This window comes from Balaenoptera borealis (assembly GCF_965194805.1).
Source record: "Balaenoptera borealis genome assembly, chromosome: 13".
NCBI lineage: Eukaryota > Metazoa > Chordata > Mammalia > Artiodactyla > Balaenopteridae > Balaenoptera > Balaenoptera borealis.
Window position 1 is genome coordinate 25,666,326 of NC_138870.1, and position 13,864 is coordinate 25,680,189.

At 37.8% G+C, this 13,864-nt stretch overlaps 1 protein-coding gene across 7 annotated transcripts in view; it reads right to left on the reverse strand.

Annotated features, from left to right (window-relative positions):
• The window catches only part of OVCH1 (ovochymase 1), a 90,719-nt gene that overhangs the window by 55,771 nt on the left and 21,084 nt on the right, over positions 1-13,864 (reverse strand). For 6 of the 7 annotated variants that reach the window (XM_082352050.1, XM_082352047.1, XM_082352052.1 and 3 more), the window contains 6 exons: positions 13,221-13,361; positions 10,959-11,111; positions 9,366-9,440; positions 8,095-8,275; positions 1,697-1,769; positions 1,073-1,268 (listed from right to left, as the gene is read on the reverse strand). In XM_082352050.1, coding sequence (XP_082208176.1) covers positions 1,073-1,268; positions 1,697-1,769; positions 8,095-8,275; positions 9,366-9,440; positions 10,959-11,111; positions 13,221-13,361 — 819 coding nt within the window. The remainder of the gene's footprint in view (positions 1-1,072; positions 1,269-1,696; positions 1,770-8,094; positions 8,276-9,365; positions 9,441-10,958; positions 11,112-13,220; positions 13,362-13,864) is intronic. The other variant, XM_082352049.1, reaches the window with a different exon arrangement.

The following is a 13,864-nucleotide window of genomic DNA, read 5'->3' on the forward strand; positions in this document are numbered from 1 at the left end:
ATATCTCACCTCCTTCAAGCTCACAGACTTTATCATTATTTGTTTTTAAATTGAAGTATATTTAATTTACAATGTTGTGTTAGTTCCTGGTGTATAGCAAAGTGATTCAGGTTTATATATATATATATATTATATATATATATATATAATATATATTCTTTTTCATTATAGTTTATATATAAACTTTCCCATTATAGTTTATTACAAGATATTGAATTTAGTTCCCTGTGCTATACAGTAGGACCTTGTTGTTTATCTATTTTATATATAGTGATGTATATATGTTAATCCCAAACTCTTAATTTATCCCTCCCCGCCCCCTTTCCCCTTTGGTAACCATAAGTTTGTCTTCTACATCTGCAAGCTCACAGACTTTAAATGACATATAAACAGAAGGAAAAGATAAAAGAAAATAACTTTATACAGTGAAAAGAAGCAGGACACAAACATCAACCCATTCAGATCTTTCAGTATTTCACTATGGCTTTAAGAACTCTAGAATCTAGCCCAGGGGTCATCAAACCCCAGCCAACAGGCCAATTTCATGCCAGGCCCTAACCAAAGCCTATTTATTACAAGCCTATTTATTACATCCCCAAGCCTATTTATTACAATCCATGAACTAATTATGATTTGTACATTTTTAAATGGTTGAAAAGAAAATCTAAAAAGGAATAACATTTTGTGGCAAGATTATTGTATAAAATTTAAGATTCATGGACAAGTTCTGTTGGAATACAGCCACCTCCATTCTATAACATATTGTCCATGGCTGCTTTGTGCTACAATGGCAGATTTGAATAGCTGTGACAGAGACCACATGGCTTACAAGGCATTAAATACTTCTATCTGGCTTTTCACAGATCTAGCCTACCTATGATTAAGTCACCCTGATGGAAAAATATAAAACAGCTCATTCTCTAATTTGATGAGCTTTACAGCTACATAAAACATGGTTTCTATCTTTCAGAAGGAAGAAGGGCTAAAGCAGATACTACTTGATATCATTTCCATGACACATTTTCAAAACTCTCAACCAGCAGTGATGTTTACACAAAAGTGAAATGTTTACCTTCACTAACGCTTCCCCATCCAGTCACAACACAGATCTCAGAGGAAAACAGAGGTTCCGTGCTGTGCGGGAGACACACTGGCCTCACCACTGAGTTGAACTCCAGAGCAGAGCTCAGCTGTATTAGGGCGATGTCAGAGTCAAAGGTCAGTCTGTCAAAGTCTTTGTGCACCACGATGTGTTTTGCCCTTCTCACCTGTATTGTTAGCAAGCAAGAGATTACAAGGCAAAGTCAATGAGTTGAACAACTTCCTTGTATACTGGTCCAAAATAATCTTAAATCTCTGCATTTCCACACGTCAGTAATGAAGATGACTTTGTACTAAATTAGAAAGGGCAATCTCTGTTAATAATTTGCAGGAGTCCATGCACCGCTTTCTGAGGACTGGTGGTCCTGGAAAAACCAGACTATGGTGGACCTGTGTACATGGACCTGAATTTGCACTTCCTGACTCACCTCACCTAATTTTCAGATTAAATGTGATCTCAGATGGTATCTTTAAATGTTGGTATAAATGATAAGTATACGAGGGCATTAGGGGATTAATAACTACATGTTTTAGCTAAATGTATTCCCTGGCATGTGACAATTTAGGCAGAATAACCATTAAAAACATTTCTCACCTGCTCAGTTGGTTCCTTCAAGGTTCTGTCATGGTCTCCAGCAACAATGGTCCACAAGAGTGGATTATTTTTCCTGGAGAGAGAAGAACAACAAAACTTTGACATGAAAACACGTTTTTCACCATTTGGTCTAACCCCGTCTGGCCCTACCAACATGCACTGTTCAGTTCAGTCAGGGGCCACCCACTGCCCTGTCTGGCACCTTTGTGTAACCAGCAATGCTGCACTCTGCCTCCTGACCTACCTGAGGACAAGTTCCTAATTGTGTATCTTGCCCCCTTCTTTTGGCCATAAAAGGTCTTTGGAGCCCTTACCAAATATCACCAAAGACTATTTTTAAGTTAAGAAAGAAAAAAGAAAAGTTAGAGCTTATTTTAATTTCATAGTGACATTAGGAATGCATGAAAAAAAATACATTCATAATGAGGTAGATTCTGGTCCATGTTTTACTGTTAAAAGTATCCAAACATTATATTACAGGAACCAGAATTGATGAAACTCAGGTTAAAAAAGAATTTGTCAATTCAAAAATAGGTAAAATTCATGTATAGTGTTAGAGATCAGAACACTGATTCCTTTTAGAGGGGTGATTATTGGGAGAGGCTCGTGGGGGGCCCCTATTTTGTTTCTTGATCTGGGTGCTGGTTACATGGGTGTTCGCTTTGTGTAAATTCCTCTAACTGTACTAAAGATTTGCACACATTTGATATACTTCAAAAAGATGTTTAAAAATTTAAATATACACCATTAATTTGCCACATCAAGATCTCCAGGGCTTCTCTGGTGGCACAGTGGTTAAGAATCTGCCTGCCAATGCAGGAGACATGGGTTCGAGCCCTAGTCCAGGAAGATCCCACATGCCGCGGAGCAACTAAGCCTGTGCTCCACAGCTACTGAGCCTGCGCTCTAGAGCCCGCGAGCCACAACTGCTGAAGCCCACGTACCTAGAGCCTGTGCTCCACAACAAGAGAAGCCACCGCAATGAGAAGCCCGCATGCTACAACGAAAAGTAGCCCCTGCTCGCCGCAACTAGAGAAAGCCTGCGTGCAGCAATGAAGACCCAATGCAGCCAAAAATAAATAAATAAATTTTAAAAAAAGATCTCCAGTTGAAAAAATATCCAAGTAAAGAGTCTCTCAGGGACTTCCCTGGTGGTCCAGTGGTTAAGACTGTGGGCTCCCAGTGCAGTGGGCCCGGGTTTGATCCCTGGTCAGGGAACTAAAGATCCCACATGCTGCAACTAAGACCCGGTGCAGCCAAATAAATAAATATTAAAAAAAAAAAAAAAAAAAAAAAAAGAGTCTCTCAATTGCCAGAAATACACTGTCACTTCAGCTCGGAGATTAATTTTTCATTTTTCAAAACTGTTTCTTCAGTAAAATTTATTGAAATTATTTTTCAATACACTTTATTCAAAGGAGATGTTTCTTAATACACATAGGCATCTTCTCCCTAGTCATAACCATGCTCATTTCAATTTCTTGCATGATGAGTCTGACTCATTCATGTGTTTCAATGTGCCTTTATTAAGGGAACTAACTTAGGTGAAGTGCCTGGCAAGTACTCTACAGATGGTAATGACTCCATAATGGTAGCCATTTATTATTATCTTGTTATTATCTGTCATGCACTCTAATGGAAGGATCAACTTTATTTTCAAAGTCACCCTCTAAATCATTACTTGGTAGCAAATTAACTTATTTCTTAAAGCTGTTACCAAGCTGTTGTCCTAGAATCATACCCCTGCCCTTCCCTTGAAAGGAAACCAATTGCTCTTATCTAAGTCTCAGGAGGAAGCTGCAAAGAGAAAAACAAGAACTGGTTAGACCCAACTAGGCCCAAGATGGCGGAAGATTTGACTTCCAGTAGACCTTGGACCTCATTATACGCTCGTTGTAATACAATAGCTAAATGACGTACTCACCAGCGCCATGACAGTTAATGGTTGCCATGACAACACTGGAAAAGCCCATACAAGAACTGAAAAGGAGTGCTGCATCAGTTCCAGGTCCAAACCACACCCTTGTTCTCGGATAGGTCATGAATATTCCTCCCACTCTTTCCAATTCCCTCCCTTTTCCTTCGACCCTCCTATATATATGGTGTCTCCACCAGAGTTGGGTTAACAAGTTGAATTTCGAACTAAATTCCCACTTCTCCATTCTGCCATTGAACAAAGCTTGTGCTGTCCCAGTCTCAGCATTGGTTTCATGATTGGCTGTGTGAATCCGAGTGGAAAAAGAACCTCCCTGGCTGAGACAAGGGGTGTCCCGGCATGTGTCCAGGTGACCAATTTGGTGACAAATTCATTCTACTTTTTTATACAGAGAATAGTGTCCACAATACAAAGAAATAATAAACATCATGGTAGAGGTGATAATGTAGCTCACAATCTCTAGTGAAGAAATTGTGCACAGTCATCAAATATCCTTTTATTTGGTAGAGAACACTGTAAAAAGCATATGACAACACAACGAACACTTTATAAAGCAACAAAGCCTGAGATTTCTCCAATATGGGACAATAGCTGAAGGTATCAATTTATGAATTTCTCTAGCCTTTCTTCCCACTTGCCCATGATCAAGCTTCATTTCTTACATCCTTATGGCCTTATCCCCAATGCAACAATGGGGCATGTATCACTTACTGTAACAGGAGAAGAAAGAGTAACTGCTAAATTACAGAAAGGGGCTGATATTGATAAAACCGCTGATTTAGGTTTGAGACAGAAAGATTCCAATGTACAATTGCAAAGTGAGTTTAGTGCCCTAAAGTAAGTTAAAAATCCCACATGAGCACGAAGACCAGAGTGGAGTCAGCAAAAGAAGAACACACCAGGTTTTTCCTAAGGATAGAACAACATTACCTAGGAACTTGTTAGAAATACAGATTCTCCGGCCCCACACCAGACTTTAAGTCAGAAACCCTCCAGGCAGTTCTGATGTGTGCTAAAGTTTGAGAACTAATACTAAGGGTAACCAGTGCCAGGGACAGTAGTATATGGGAGGTGATACAGTGTTGCTGTCAGTCATCCTTATTGTCTTTGGAGCACTACCCAACAATGCCAGCCAGCCTGGCACCTGGTGACCTTCAGCAAAAATGATGTTTATCTCAGCTCCCAGATTTTGCACATTTCCTCAACTGGCTTATCCCACATGGCAAACCTGCCTTCTCAGTGGATTTGGATACTCAGAAGCCCCCTTCTATGGAGGATGGAGCCCTGGATGTCTATAAGATTGATGAAGATGAGGCAGGGAGAAGCAAGTCCTTGAAGGAATCAGCTGAAGAGTTCCCTAAAGGCAAGGCATGAATGGAACATACTACCTCTGTTATACCAGCATATCAAACACTTCTGGGGTAAAGATCTATATAGTTCAAGCTTCAAAAAGATATTTTTCTGGTCAAGTAAGTTAGGCAACCATGAAAAGTTAAAGAAAAAATGAGGTGCACAGACATTTTTCATATCAGTATAAATACAAGGCACAATGTTTTGTGCAAAAAATTATAAAATACTACAAAATACATTTAATGTGCATAAACATTAATGGAAAACCAGATAATTAAAACATTCTTAATATTGATTACTTTTAGAGAGGCAGAATGGATTAGTGAAATGGAGAAGGTAGTTTAGATTTTACCTGATAACTTTATTTAACTGCCTTTTTAAAACAAACATTATTACTATTTTAATAAAATTTTACAAAGAAACCAAGAAGGTTCACTAATGACATTGGACACAAGTTCTTTTTGTGGTTAACTTAAATGGTTCACAAACATTTTTAGCTGACTCTGTTTATTAATCTCAATTGACTCATCAAGTTGAATACTCCACCTTGTGAAGAATGGTTTGCTGTGGTCTATATCTTGCTGCAAGGAGTCATGGTTCATGACATAAGTTCAGGAACAGACTAAACTATTTGACAAGGGAGTCTGCCAAAGCTTCTTCTGTGCCTCTGGTATCAATACTAATAGCTGTTTTCTCCAATGCATTAATTTTCACTAATTAGTCAGCTATAACTGAGGCTTTTCCATGGTACATAAAAATGCACTTTGATGGAATTCTTATAACATGGCTTCTCCAAGGGCAGGAGGTGCTAGAATGAACCATGTGGTACTGGATTGAGTTGGAAATATTCACATGAACTCATGTTTACTTTAATATAGGTACAGATAGATAAATATGTTTATATAAGTGAGTTAGTATGCATACTTACATTTTTTAGCTCTTTCAGCTAAGAGGGCCTAGAAGCAATAACACCCTAGTATCAAGCAGCACCCAGATCTTGACTTCTCATGCCATTCTCCAATAAAATGAACCAGGGCTTATGGGAGAAATGGCTGATTCTAGGACTGAGAGGGGAATATATAAGATGAACCTGGAGCATCCTGTAGTGTCACAAAGGATGGGGGCATATCAAAAAGACAAGAAGCCACTCTGAAAGAACTCACAGTAGTCAAAGCTGGAACAATGTGAGCAACAAAATAAATATACAGTATTTATAAAAATAAATATTTTCAAGTCCGCACTGGTATAAATACATGATCTAATAAATAAAAGGAAGAGAAGAGGTAAATCTCCCATACAGAAGAATTTCAAATAATTTTTGTAGGAAACTCTGCGCTCAAGAAGGTGGAGCTTAATGCCCAACTGTTTGAGTGTGGGCTACCCTTAGCCACTTGCTTCCAAAGAGTAGGTAAGAACGGGGGAAAGATGTAACTTTACAGTGGAGACACCTGGCAAACACTGCCTGGGCCAGTGATGGAGGTTAACATCATCACTGAGAAGTCATGTTGACAGCTTGTACCCTTGATATGATGTGATAAGAAGGGCATGTTACCTCTGTGTTCCTCCTCCCCCAAATCCATAATCCCAGTAAAACCATGAGAAAAACATCAGACGAACTCAAACTGAGGTACATTCTACAAAATACCAGATGAGTACTCCTAAATACTGTCCAGGTCATCAAAAACAAGGAAAGTCAGTGAGACTCAGAGCCAAGAGGAGGCGAAGGAGACAGGACAACTAAATTCACCTTGGTGTTCTGAATGGCAGAGGGAACAGCAACTACACAGACCTTGAGGAAGGAACAAGCACAGCATGTTTGAGGAAGGGGGTGGGTCCACTGGGGACAAGCAGGGGAGGGGTCAAGATGGAGTCAGGGACAGGGAAGGGTTCTGGACCTTGGCTGTACATTGGAATCGTCTGGAGAGTATTTATTTATTTATTTATTTTGAAGTATAGTTGATTTACAATATTGTGTAAATTTCTGCTGTACAGCAAAATGATTCAGTTATATATATGTATACATTCTTTTTTAAAATATTCTTTTCCATTATGGTTTATCATAGGATATTGAATATAGTTCTCTCTGCTATACAGTAGGACCTTGTTGTTTATTCTCGGGAGTTTTTAAATATACAGTGTCCAGAACCAACCCACAAGTGATTGCCTTAACTAGTCTGGACAGAAAATGAATTAATTACAGTTACACACATCCACATGATTTAATCTATATATGTTATAAAGATAAAAGCAAATCACAGAAGAATATAAACTATAGTTCTTTTACATTAATATCAAAACCAGGAAAAACAAGGCGATATACTGGTTTTAGGGATTCATAGATGTTAAAACCAAAAAAAAAAAAAAAAAAAAAAAAAGCAAAGGAATTATGAACACAAAATTTAGCATAGTGTTTACCTCTTTGGGAGGGGCAATAAGGGGTTTTGAAAGGAAAGTGTAAAGATCCTTCTTACACTAGGTAGTAGGGACACAAATATACATTTACTAACTATTCTTTAGATTACATATGTATATTATGTACAGTTTTTCATATCATGGCATAGTTTACAATTTAAAAACACTGAAAGTTCAGTGATCAAGGTGTGGATTATCCTACTGTGCTCTCCACTGTCGTGAACCGTACTTTAAAAGGAACAACACTAAACCAATCCAGAGTAAGGTGCAGTGCATGGTGAGGCCTCTGGAATTACAAACAATAGAACAATGAGCATTTAGTTTAAGGATTAAGTTAAGGGCAGTGTGAGAGGGCTCTTGAAGTATAGGAAGGGCTGTTATGTGAAAGAAGAAAGAGATTAAGTTCTTGTTTTCTGGAATTGCAGTAAATTTAGATCAATAAGTTTCTGCTACAGAGAAGCAGACTTGGGCTTAACATAATCAGAGATCCCTATAAATGGATGAACAATTTCAAGATTTGATTTGCTTTTTCCTCACTGACATTGTTTAAATAGAGGCTAGATGGACCTGGGGCAGAAACACTGAAAGGAAGATTCATGCTTTAGAATTAGTCTGGATGATTTTAGAAGTTAGACAATTTTATTTATGTCCTAGGTATGGTACATAAATACATTAGTAAAATATCATCAGTCTCACTCACGATTGCACACAATGGGCTGCAGTCAGAATCCAAATAGAGCTGATGATGGCACCTCCACACTGGTGATTGCCTAGAAACCTCAAACCCACCTGCCACGGCCAGCAGTGGGGGCAGGCTTCTTCCCCTCCTGCAATTCTCCTGGAAAGCCACTGGGGACTAAATGGAGGGATGCCACAGACACCTACAGCAAAGGAGATCAAACTAATGACCCATCCAACTGAAATAATTAAGGACACACTCTTCCCGCAATGGCTTGCCATAGCCAACAGTAGTAATTCCCAAATACCAGATGAGTTTCACGAAGATATAGATTCCTAAGACCCATCTCTGTAGAATCTGATTTTAAAAGCTTGCCTAGGTGACTCTGCTAAGCAATCAGGTTTCTAGGTACTGGCCTAAAAAATTATATTTATTCATTCATTTAACAAATATGTATTTAGTGTTTGGTGTTGCCAGGCACTGTTCTAGACATTGGTGACATATCAATGAATAGCATACTGTAGAGAAAAATCCTGGCCCTCATGGAACTTACATTCTAGTAGGAAAATTCTGTTTGTTAGCAAAGGATACAAGGTTCTTTATTATACATCCTTGTTTAATCTCTCTTTCTCATTGTATAAAACCATTTACCAATCCCCAAACATACCAAATTCGCTCAGACATCCAAATGCTGTTCTCTTGTCTGGAATACTGCTGTGACTCAGATCAAGTACTATCTTCTCCATGAAGTCTTCTCTGACTCCCCCGTAAGAGGCAGACAATTTCCCCTCTTTATAGCTCCCTGTGCAACTTTCTATTGATATTAAAACCCATCAACTAGAACATATGAAATACATGCATACAGAGCAAAGAAAGTTCGTAATATTTAACCAGACACTTAAGATTATAATGAAGTTAAAAGTTGCAAGGGTGTTAAAAAAATGAAAACAAAAAAGTTTTGTTTTCACCCTTTGCCCCCAAATGCAATATCATATTAAACACAGAATTTAGGAAGATATTTTAAATATTAAGCTTGCATAGGAATAAATGAGGACAAGGATTGCTCTCTGTACCTCTTTTTTCCGGTCATAAAGCTTATTTCTTCTTCCCTCTATTTATAAGTCTATACTCAAACCCAAACAGGGTTCTGGAAATTTCACAGGCTTAAATATAAAACTCATTCTTGCTCACTGTGAAGCTATATCAATGCAAGATGAGGTTTCTGTAAAGAGACAGCTAGTTAAAGAAGAAAGGAAATTAAACAGATAAGAATCACATGGTCATCAACTCACCATATGGAATATCTTTTGTAGAAGATACAGCATTGATTTTGGAAGATGATGTTGATCCAATTTTGTTTAAAAAGCCTGCAGAGGAAAAAAATATTAATTGAAAATATTTAGAGTAGCCTATACTAGCTGACCCTACTTGCTTACACTGGTCAATCATAGAACCGCTCTTAAGTTGATCTAACTACTACTATCTTTCAAATGTTAAATGCCAGATCCCACATATGTGATTTGGTCGTATATCTCTTAATATCCCTGTTGTACCCTTCTAAGCATTTCTTCCTTCCTTGGCTCCATGAAATTACTCTCTTGGTTTTTTAAAAATATATCTATGGTCATCTTTTCCCAATCTCAGTCTTTATTTCAGGATCCTATTATTCATTCTGAAAGATATTCCACGAAAGTACTGTTCATAGCCCTATTTTTATTCATTTACATATATATGACTTCCAAATGTCTGTCTTTGATCTAAATCTCCTTCCTGAATTCTAGATCTAGGACTAATTCTAGGACTGCTGGATACCTCCATCTGAATCTCCCACAAGCTCATAAAAATCCACATATCTCAAATGGAATCAATTGATTTTAACAGTCAAGATGGTCTTGTTATGTTTCTCTGTATCATTTAATGACTCTACCATCCATGCAGCCACTCAAGCTAGAATCCTGGAAATCATGCTGGAATTTTTCTTCTTCATATATCTCCTTCCCCACAACATAATTAATCAAGCAATGTCAGAATAAATTCTTACCATGATTTCCTCACTACTCTCCTTGTGAGTGAGTTCACCCTTAACCTCTAATGCCATCTTCTACATTACCACTAAGGTTTGAATTCTGGCTCCACCTCTTGCCAACTATGCACCTTTGGTAAAGTTATTGAACTCCTAAGCCTCTGTTCCCTCATCTGTGAAAAGGGGAAGAGTATACAAACCTCTTAGATTTGTACTGAGGAATAAATGTAATATTACATGTGAAATGCTTAGTCCATACCTGGTACAGGGTGAGTAATCAATAAATGTTAACTAGATATGCTGTCACTGTGGTACTTAACATTTAATGTCCTGTGTCCATCATGATCTAACTCTCGCCTTTTTTATCATTCCCTCCAAAACTCCAACAATGTTGAGGTATTTGTAGTTTTTTGTACATCATCCATTCTCTTTCACATTACGGTCTTTGCATATGATATTCCTTTTGTCTGAGTAAAGGCTACTTTATTTTCTAGAATGACTAGAATCCTACTAATCCTTCAAAGCCCTCAAATATCCCAAAACAGAGCCAATCTCATTTCTGAGTTACACTCTCAAATCTGAATTATCTACTTTTCATATAAGGTGCTTGGAATATTTTTTGATCATCTAGTGGACATAGTTTCTTGGCATCATCTGAAGTACTTCTTAAAGCACAGGTTCCAGGGCCCCATTCCACATCTACAGAATCAAAATCTTTGGGGCTGGGCCCAGGAATCTGCATTTTAATTTTGCTACCTAGGTGATTCAAGCACCCTAAATTTAGGTAAACATGGTTAAATTATTTTCCCTATAACCATTCTCATAAGCAAAATATCACGATCATACAAGTGTTTATACTCACCTGAGGGTAAAATGCTGAATCTAGCCTTGAAGCGTTGGAAATTCTTTTCACCATCACTTTTAAAATGAATCACCATCATGTTACCAGGACTGAATACCCGAGTAGGGTTCAAGATTTCACAAAGCTTAGCTGTAAAAGTTTTAGGGAACTTTGCTTTATAGTTACAAAAAATTAAAAATCAGAAAACAGAGGTAAAACATCATCCAATTAATTTTCTTCCAAAAAGTTTTGTTTTCTCCAACTTTGCTTTGTACCCTTCCAGTTCATGTGGGAATCAAACACTAGTTTTAAGATAACAATGTACTATAATTTTATCTCGCAAGAAAAACTCTATAGATAGGGTAAGAATATATGACTTTTAGTATGCATAGAAACCTCAGTTGACTGTTAATTTATAGACAATGAGAAGAGGTGAATTAAAGAAAATCCCAAACTTGGTATTCCTCCTTCCAAACAGAGCATGGCTATACTTCATGTAAATAGGTAACACATCTGAAATCTGCTTCACCTAACCCCCACTCTATATGGGTCCCGATCTGCTGCATCAGGGAATTGGGCTCCCTTCACCTGCCCTGACTATCCAAATAAACATTCCAAAGTTATCTATATTCCTGGCCTCCAACCCACATTACACCTAGCTGAGGGACACATAGTAGGTGTTAAGGATGTGGCAACATGGCCAGAAGGGATAATTTTTCATACGCAGTAAATTGGCAGGTCAAAGCTGAAAGTATATTTGAAGATTTAGTTCAAAAATTAACTTCTAGGGCTCACGTAGAAATTATAGCTTTGAATAATCTTTTTTTGGTTACTTTTCTTGGACATAAAAATGAATATATCAGCAATTGAAGGGATTAATACAGAAAAAAAAAAGTTTAAAATTTTACCTTAAATCGCTGCCAAAAATTTACTCAGTGTTAACATTTTCGTTTTTCCCTGGGACCTTCTTTTCACCTTCCAAATATTCTGAAACATTCTTCAAATTTTGCATGTTTCTATTAAAAACTTTACTGGTAAATCAGTTGAAGTGATAGATTTTAAAGCTAAAGTTTTATGGTATCATGAGTTTCCAGTATAAGAAATTCATATCCCACTCTACCTCATGGTATCCAAGGAAGCCAGCCAATGCTCCAACTCCTCTGGTTTGTCTCATACTTTTCAGATTAAATTTAAAGGACAGAATATTACCCACCCACCCCATGTTCCTCTTCAGGATCACCATAAATCACAACAGCATGAGTACAGTTTTGGTTAAATTCAATACTAAGGTCTTCAAATGTCAACTGTATAAATTATAAACATAACCAGAGAAGTGGTCACAGAGAAGATACAAACTTTTAAAGTTTCCCTCTATACATTAAAGGGCTCTCAGTCACACCCTCATATTCCGTTGGTAGAAGGGTAAACAACTGCAGTCTCTTTGGAGGGCAATTACTACCAGATTTAAAGACACAAACCCTTTGACCCAGTGAGTCCACTTCTGGGAATTATATACATCCACATCGTCCAAAAACAGTGACACAGGAACATACCAGCATTGCTGGCATGGGCAAAGACTGGCAACTCACTAGAAGTCTGTTAATAGGGAACTGGTGTAAGAAATTAAGGGACATCACACAATACAATTTAATGCAGTTGTTATAAAGAAGCCCTCTGGGCTTATCTAGAAAGATCCTTGAGATATTTTTAAGTAGAGAAAGCACTGCCAAGCAATATGAATATATACATGTTTGTAAATGCTCAGAATTTCTCTCTATGGATATTCCAGAAACTTATCAGTGTTTGATTCCAGGAAGTAGGATGGGAGTTAGATGAGAAGGAGACTTACTTTTTGTTTCAGTCTCTTTTAAACTGCTAAAACATTTTAAACTACATACAAAGATCCCCTTTTAGAGTTTAAAAAAAAAAAAGCAAATAGAAGATCTTAATCATATGACAATTTAACAGTCCTGATGAAGCAAGTTCTGCTAAACACACACAACTAATTTCTTGATGAAGTAAAGGCCTCCTTACTTGCTTACCTTTATAATGTGTTTCTCTGGAGCATGAATCAACCAGTGACACCCTACATTCCTGGGCTACAGGTGAGGAGAGCCGGCAGAGTGAATCATCCCTTCCACTACCAGCACAGCCCCACTCCCACATCCTGAACCTATGGAAGTGTTGGGGAAATCCTAGGTGAATAGCCAAAGGCATTCCCTCTTCCTCACCCTCATATCATGGAAAAACAGCAGGGAATTGCATGCCTGATTTAATACCTACCTGCTTCTGAGTTCTTCCGTATAGCAGTAAAGGTAAGCTCAAAGCTGCTGCCACTGTTGTCTGTATCAGAAACAAAGGTAACTGTGGCCTCATTGGTCTCTGTCAGCAATGGTGAGGGCAATATATTTCCACAGACCTTACCTTAAAAGCAAAAGAAATTGAAATAAGATTACTGAAAAATGATGGAAACAAACTTAGACACGTGCTTTTCTGATACTACCTTCCATGAACTCTCTGTTCTAAATACACCAAAGTATACAGTGGTCCCTTTAATTTATTCTACACTCTGCTTCAATAATTTATACTCCATTTACTTCCTCATACCCAATCTCACATGTCCAAATTCTACTCATCCTTCATGGTCTAACTCAAAGTCCAGCTCTCCATAGACATTCCTGACAACCAATGGAAACAAGAGCTTTTCTGAACTCCACAGCACATATCCTATTCTACGCCATTTCCTACTTTGTGGTACACCTTTATGTACCTCACCAAACTGCAAGCTCAGTAGAGCAGAGACTGCTTTTACTCCGTATACATCCAGTACTTGGTATGATATCTGGTTTAATGATTGGTTTAAAGAATGATTACTGGGTAAAAAGGCCTGAAGCATGAAATCATTTAGTCAATAAATATTATAACCC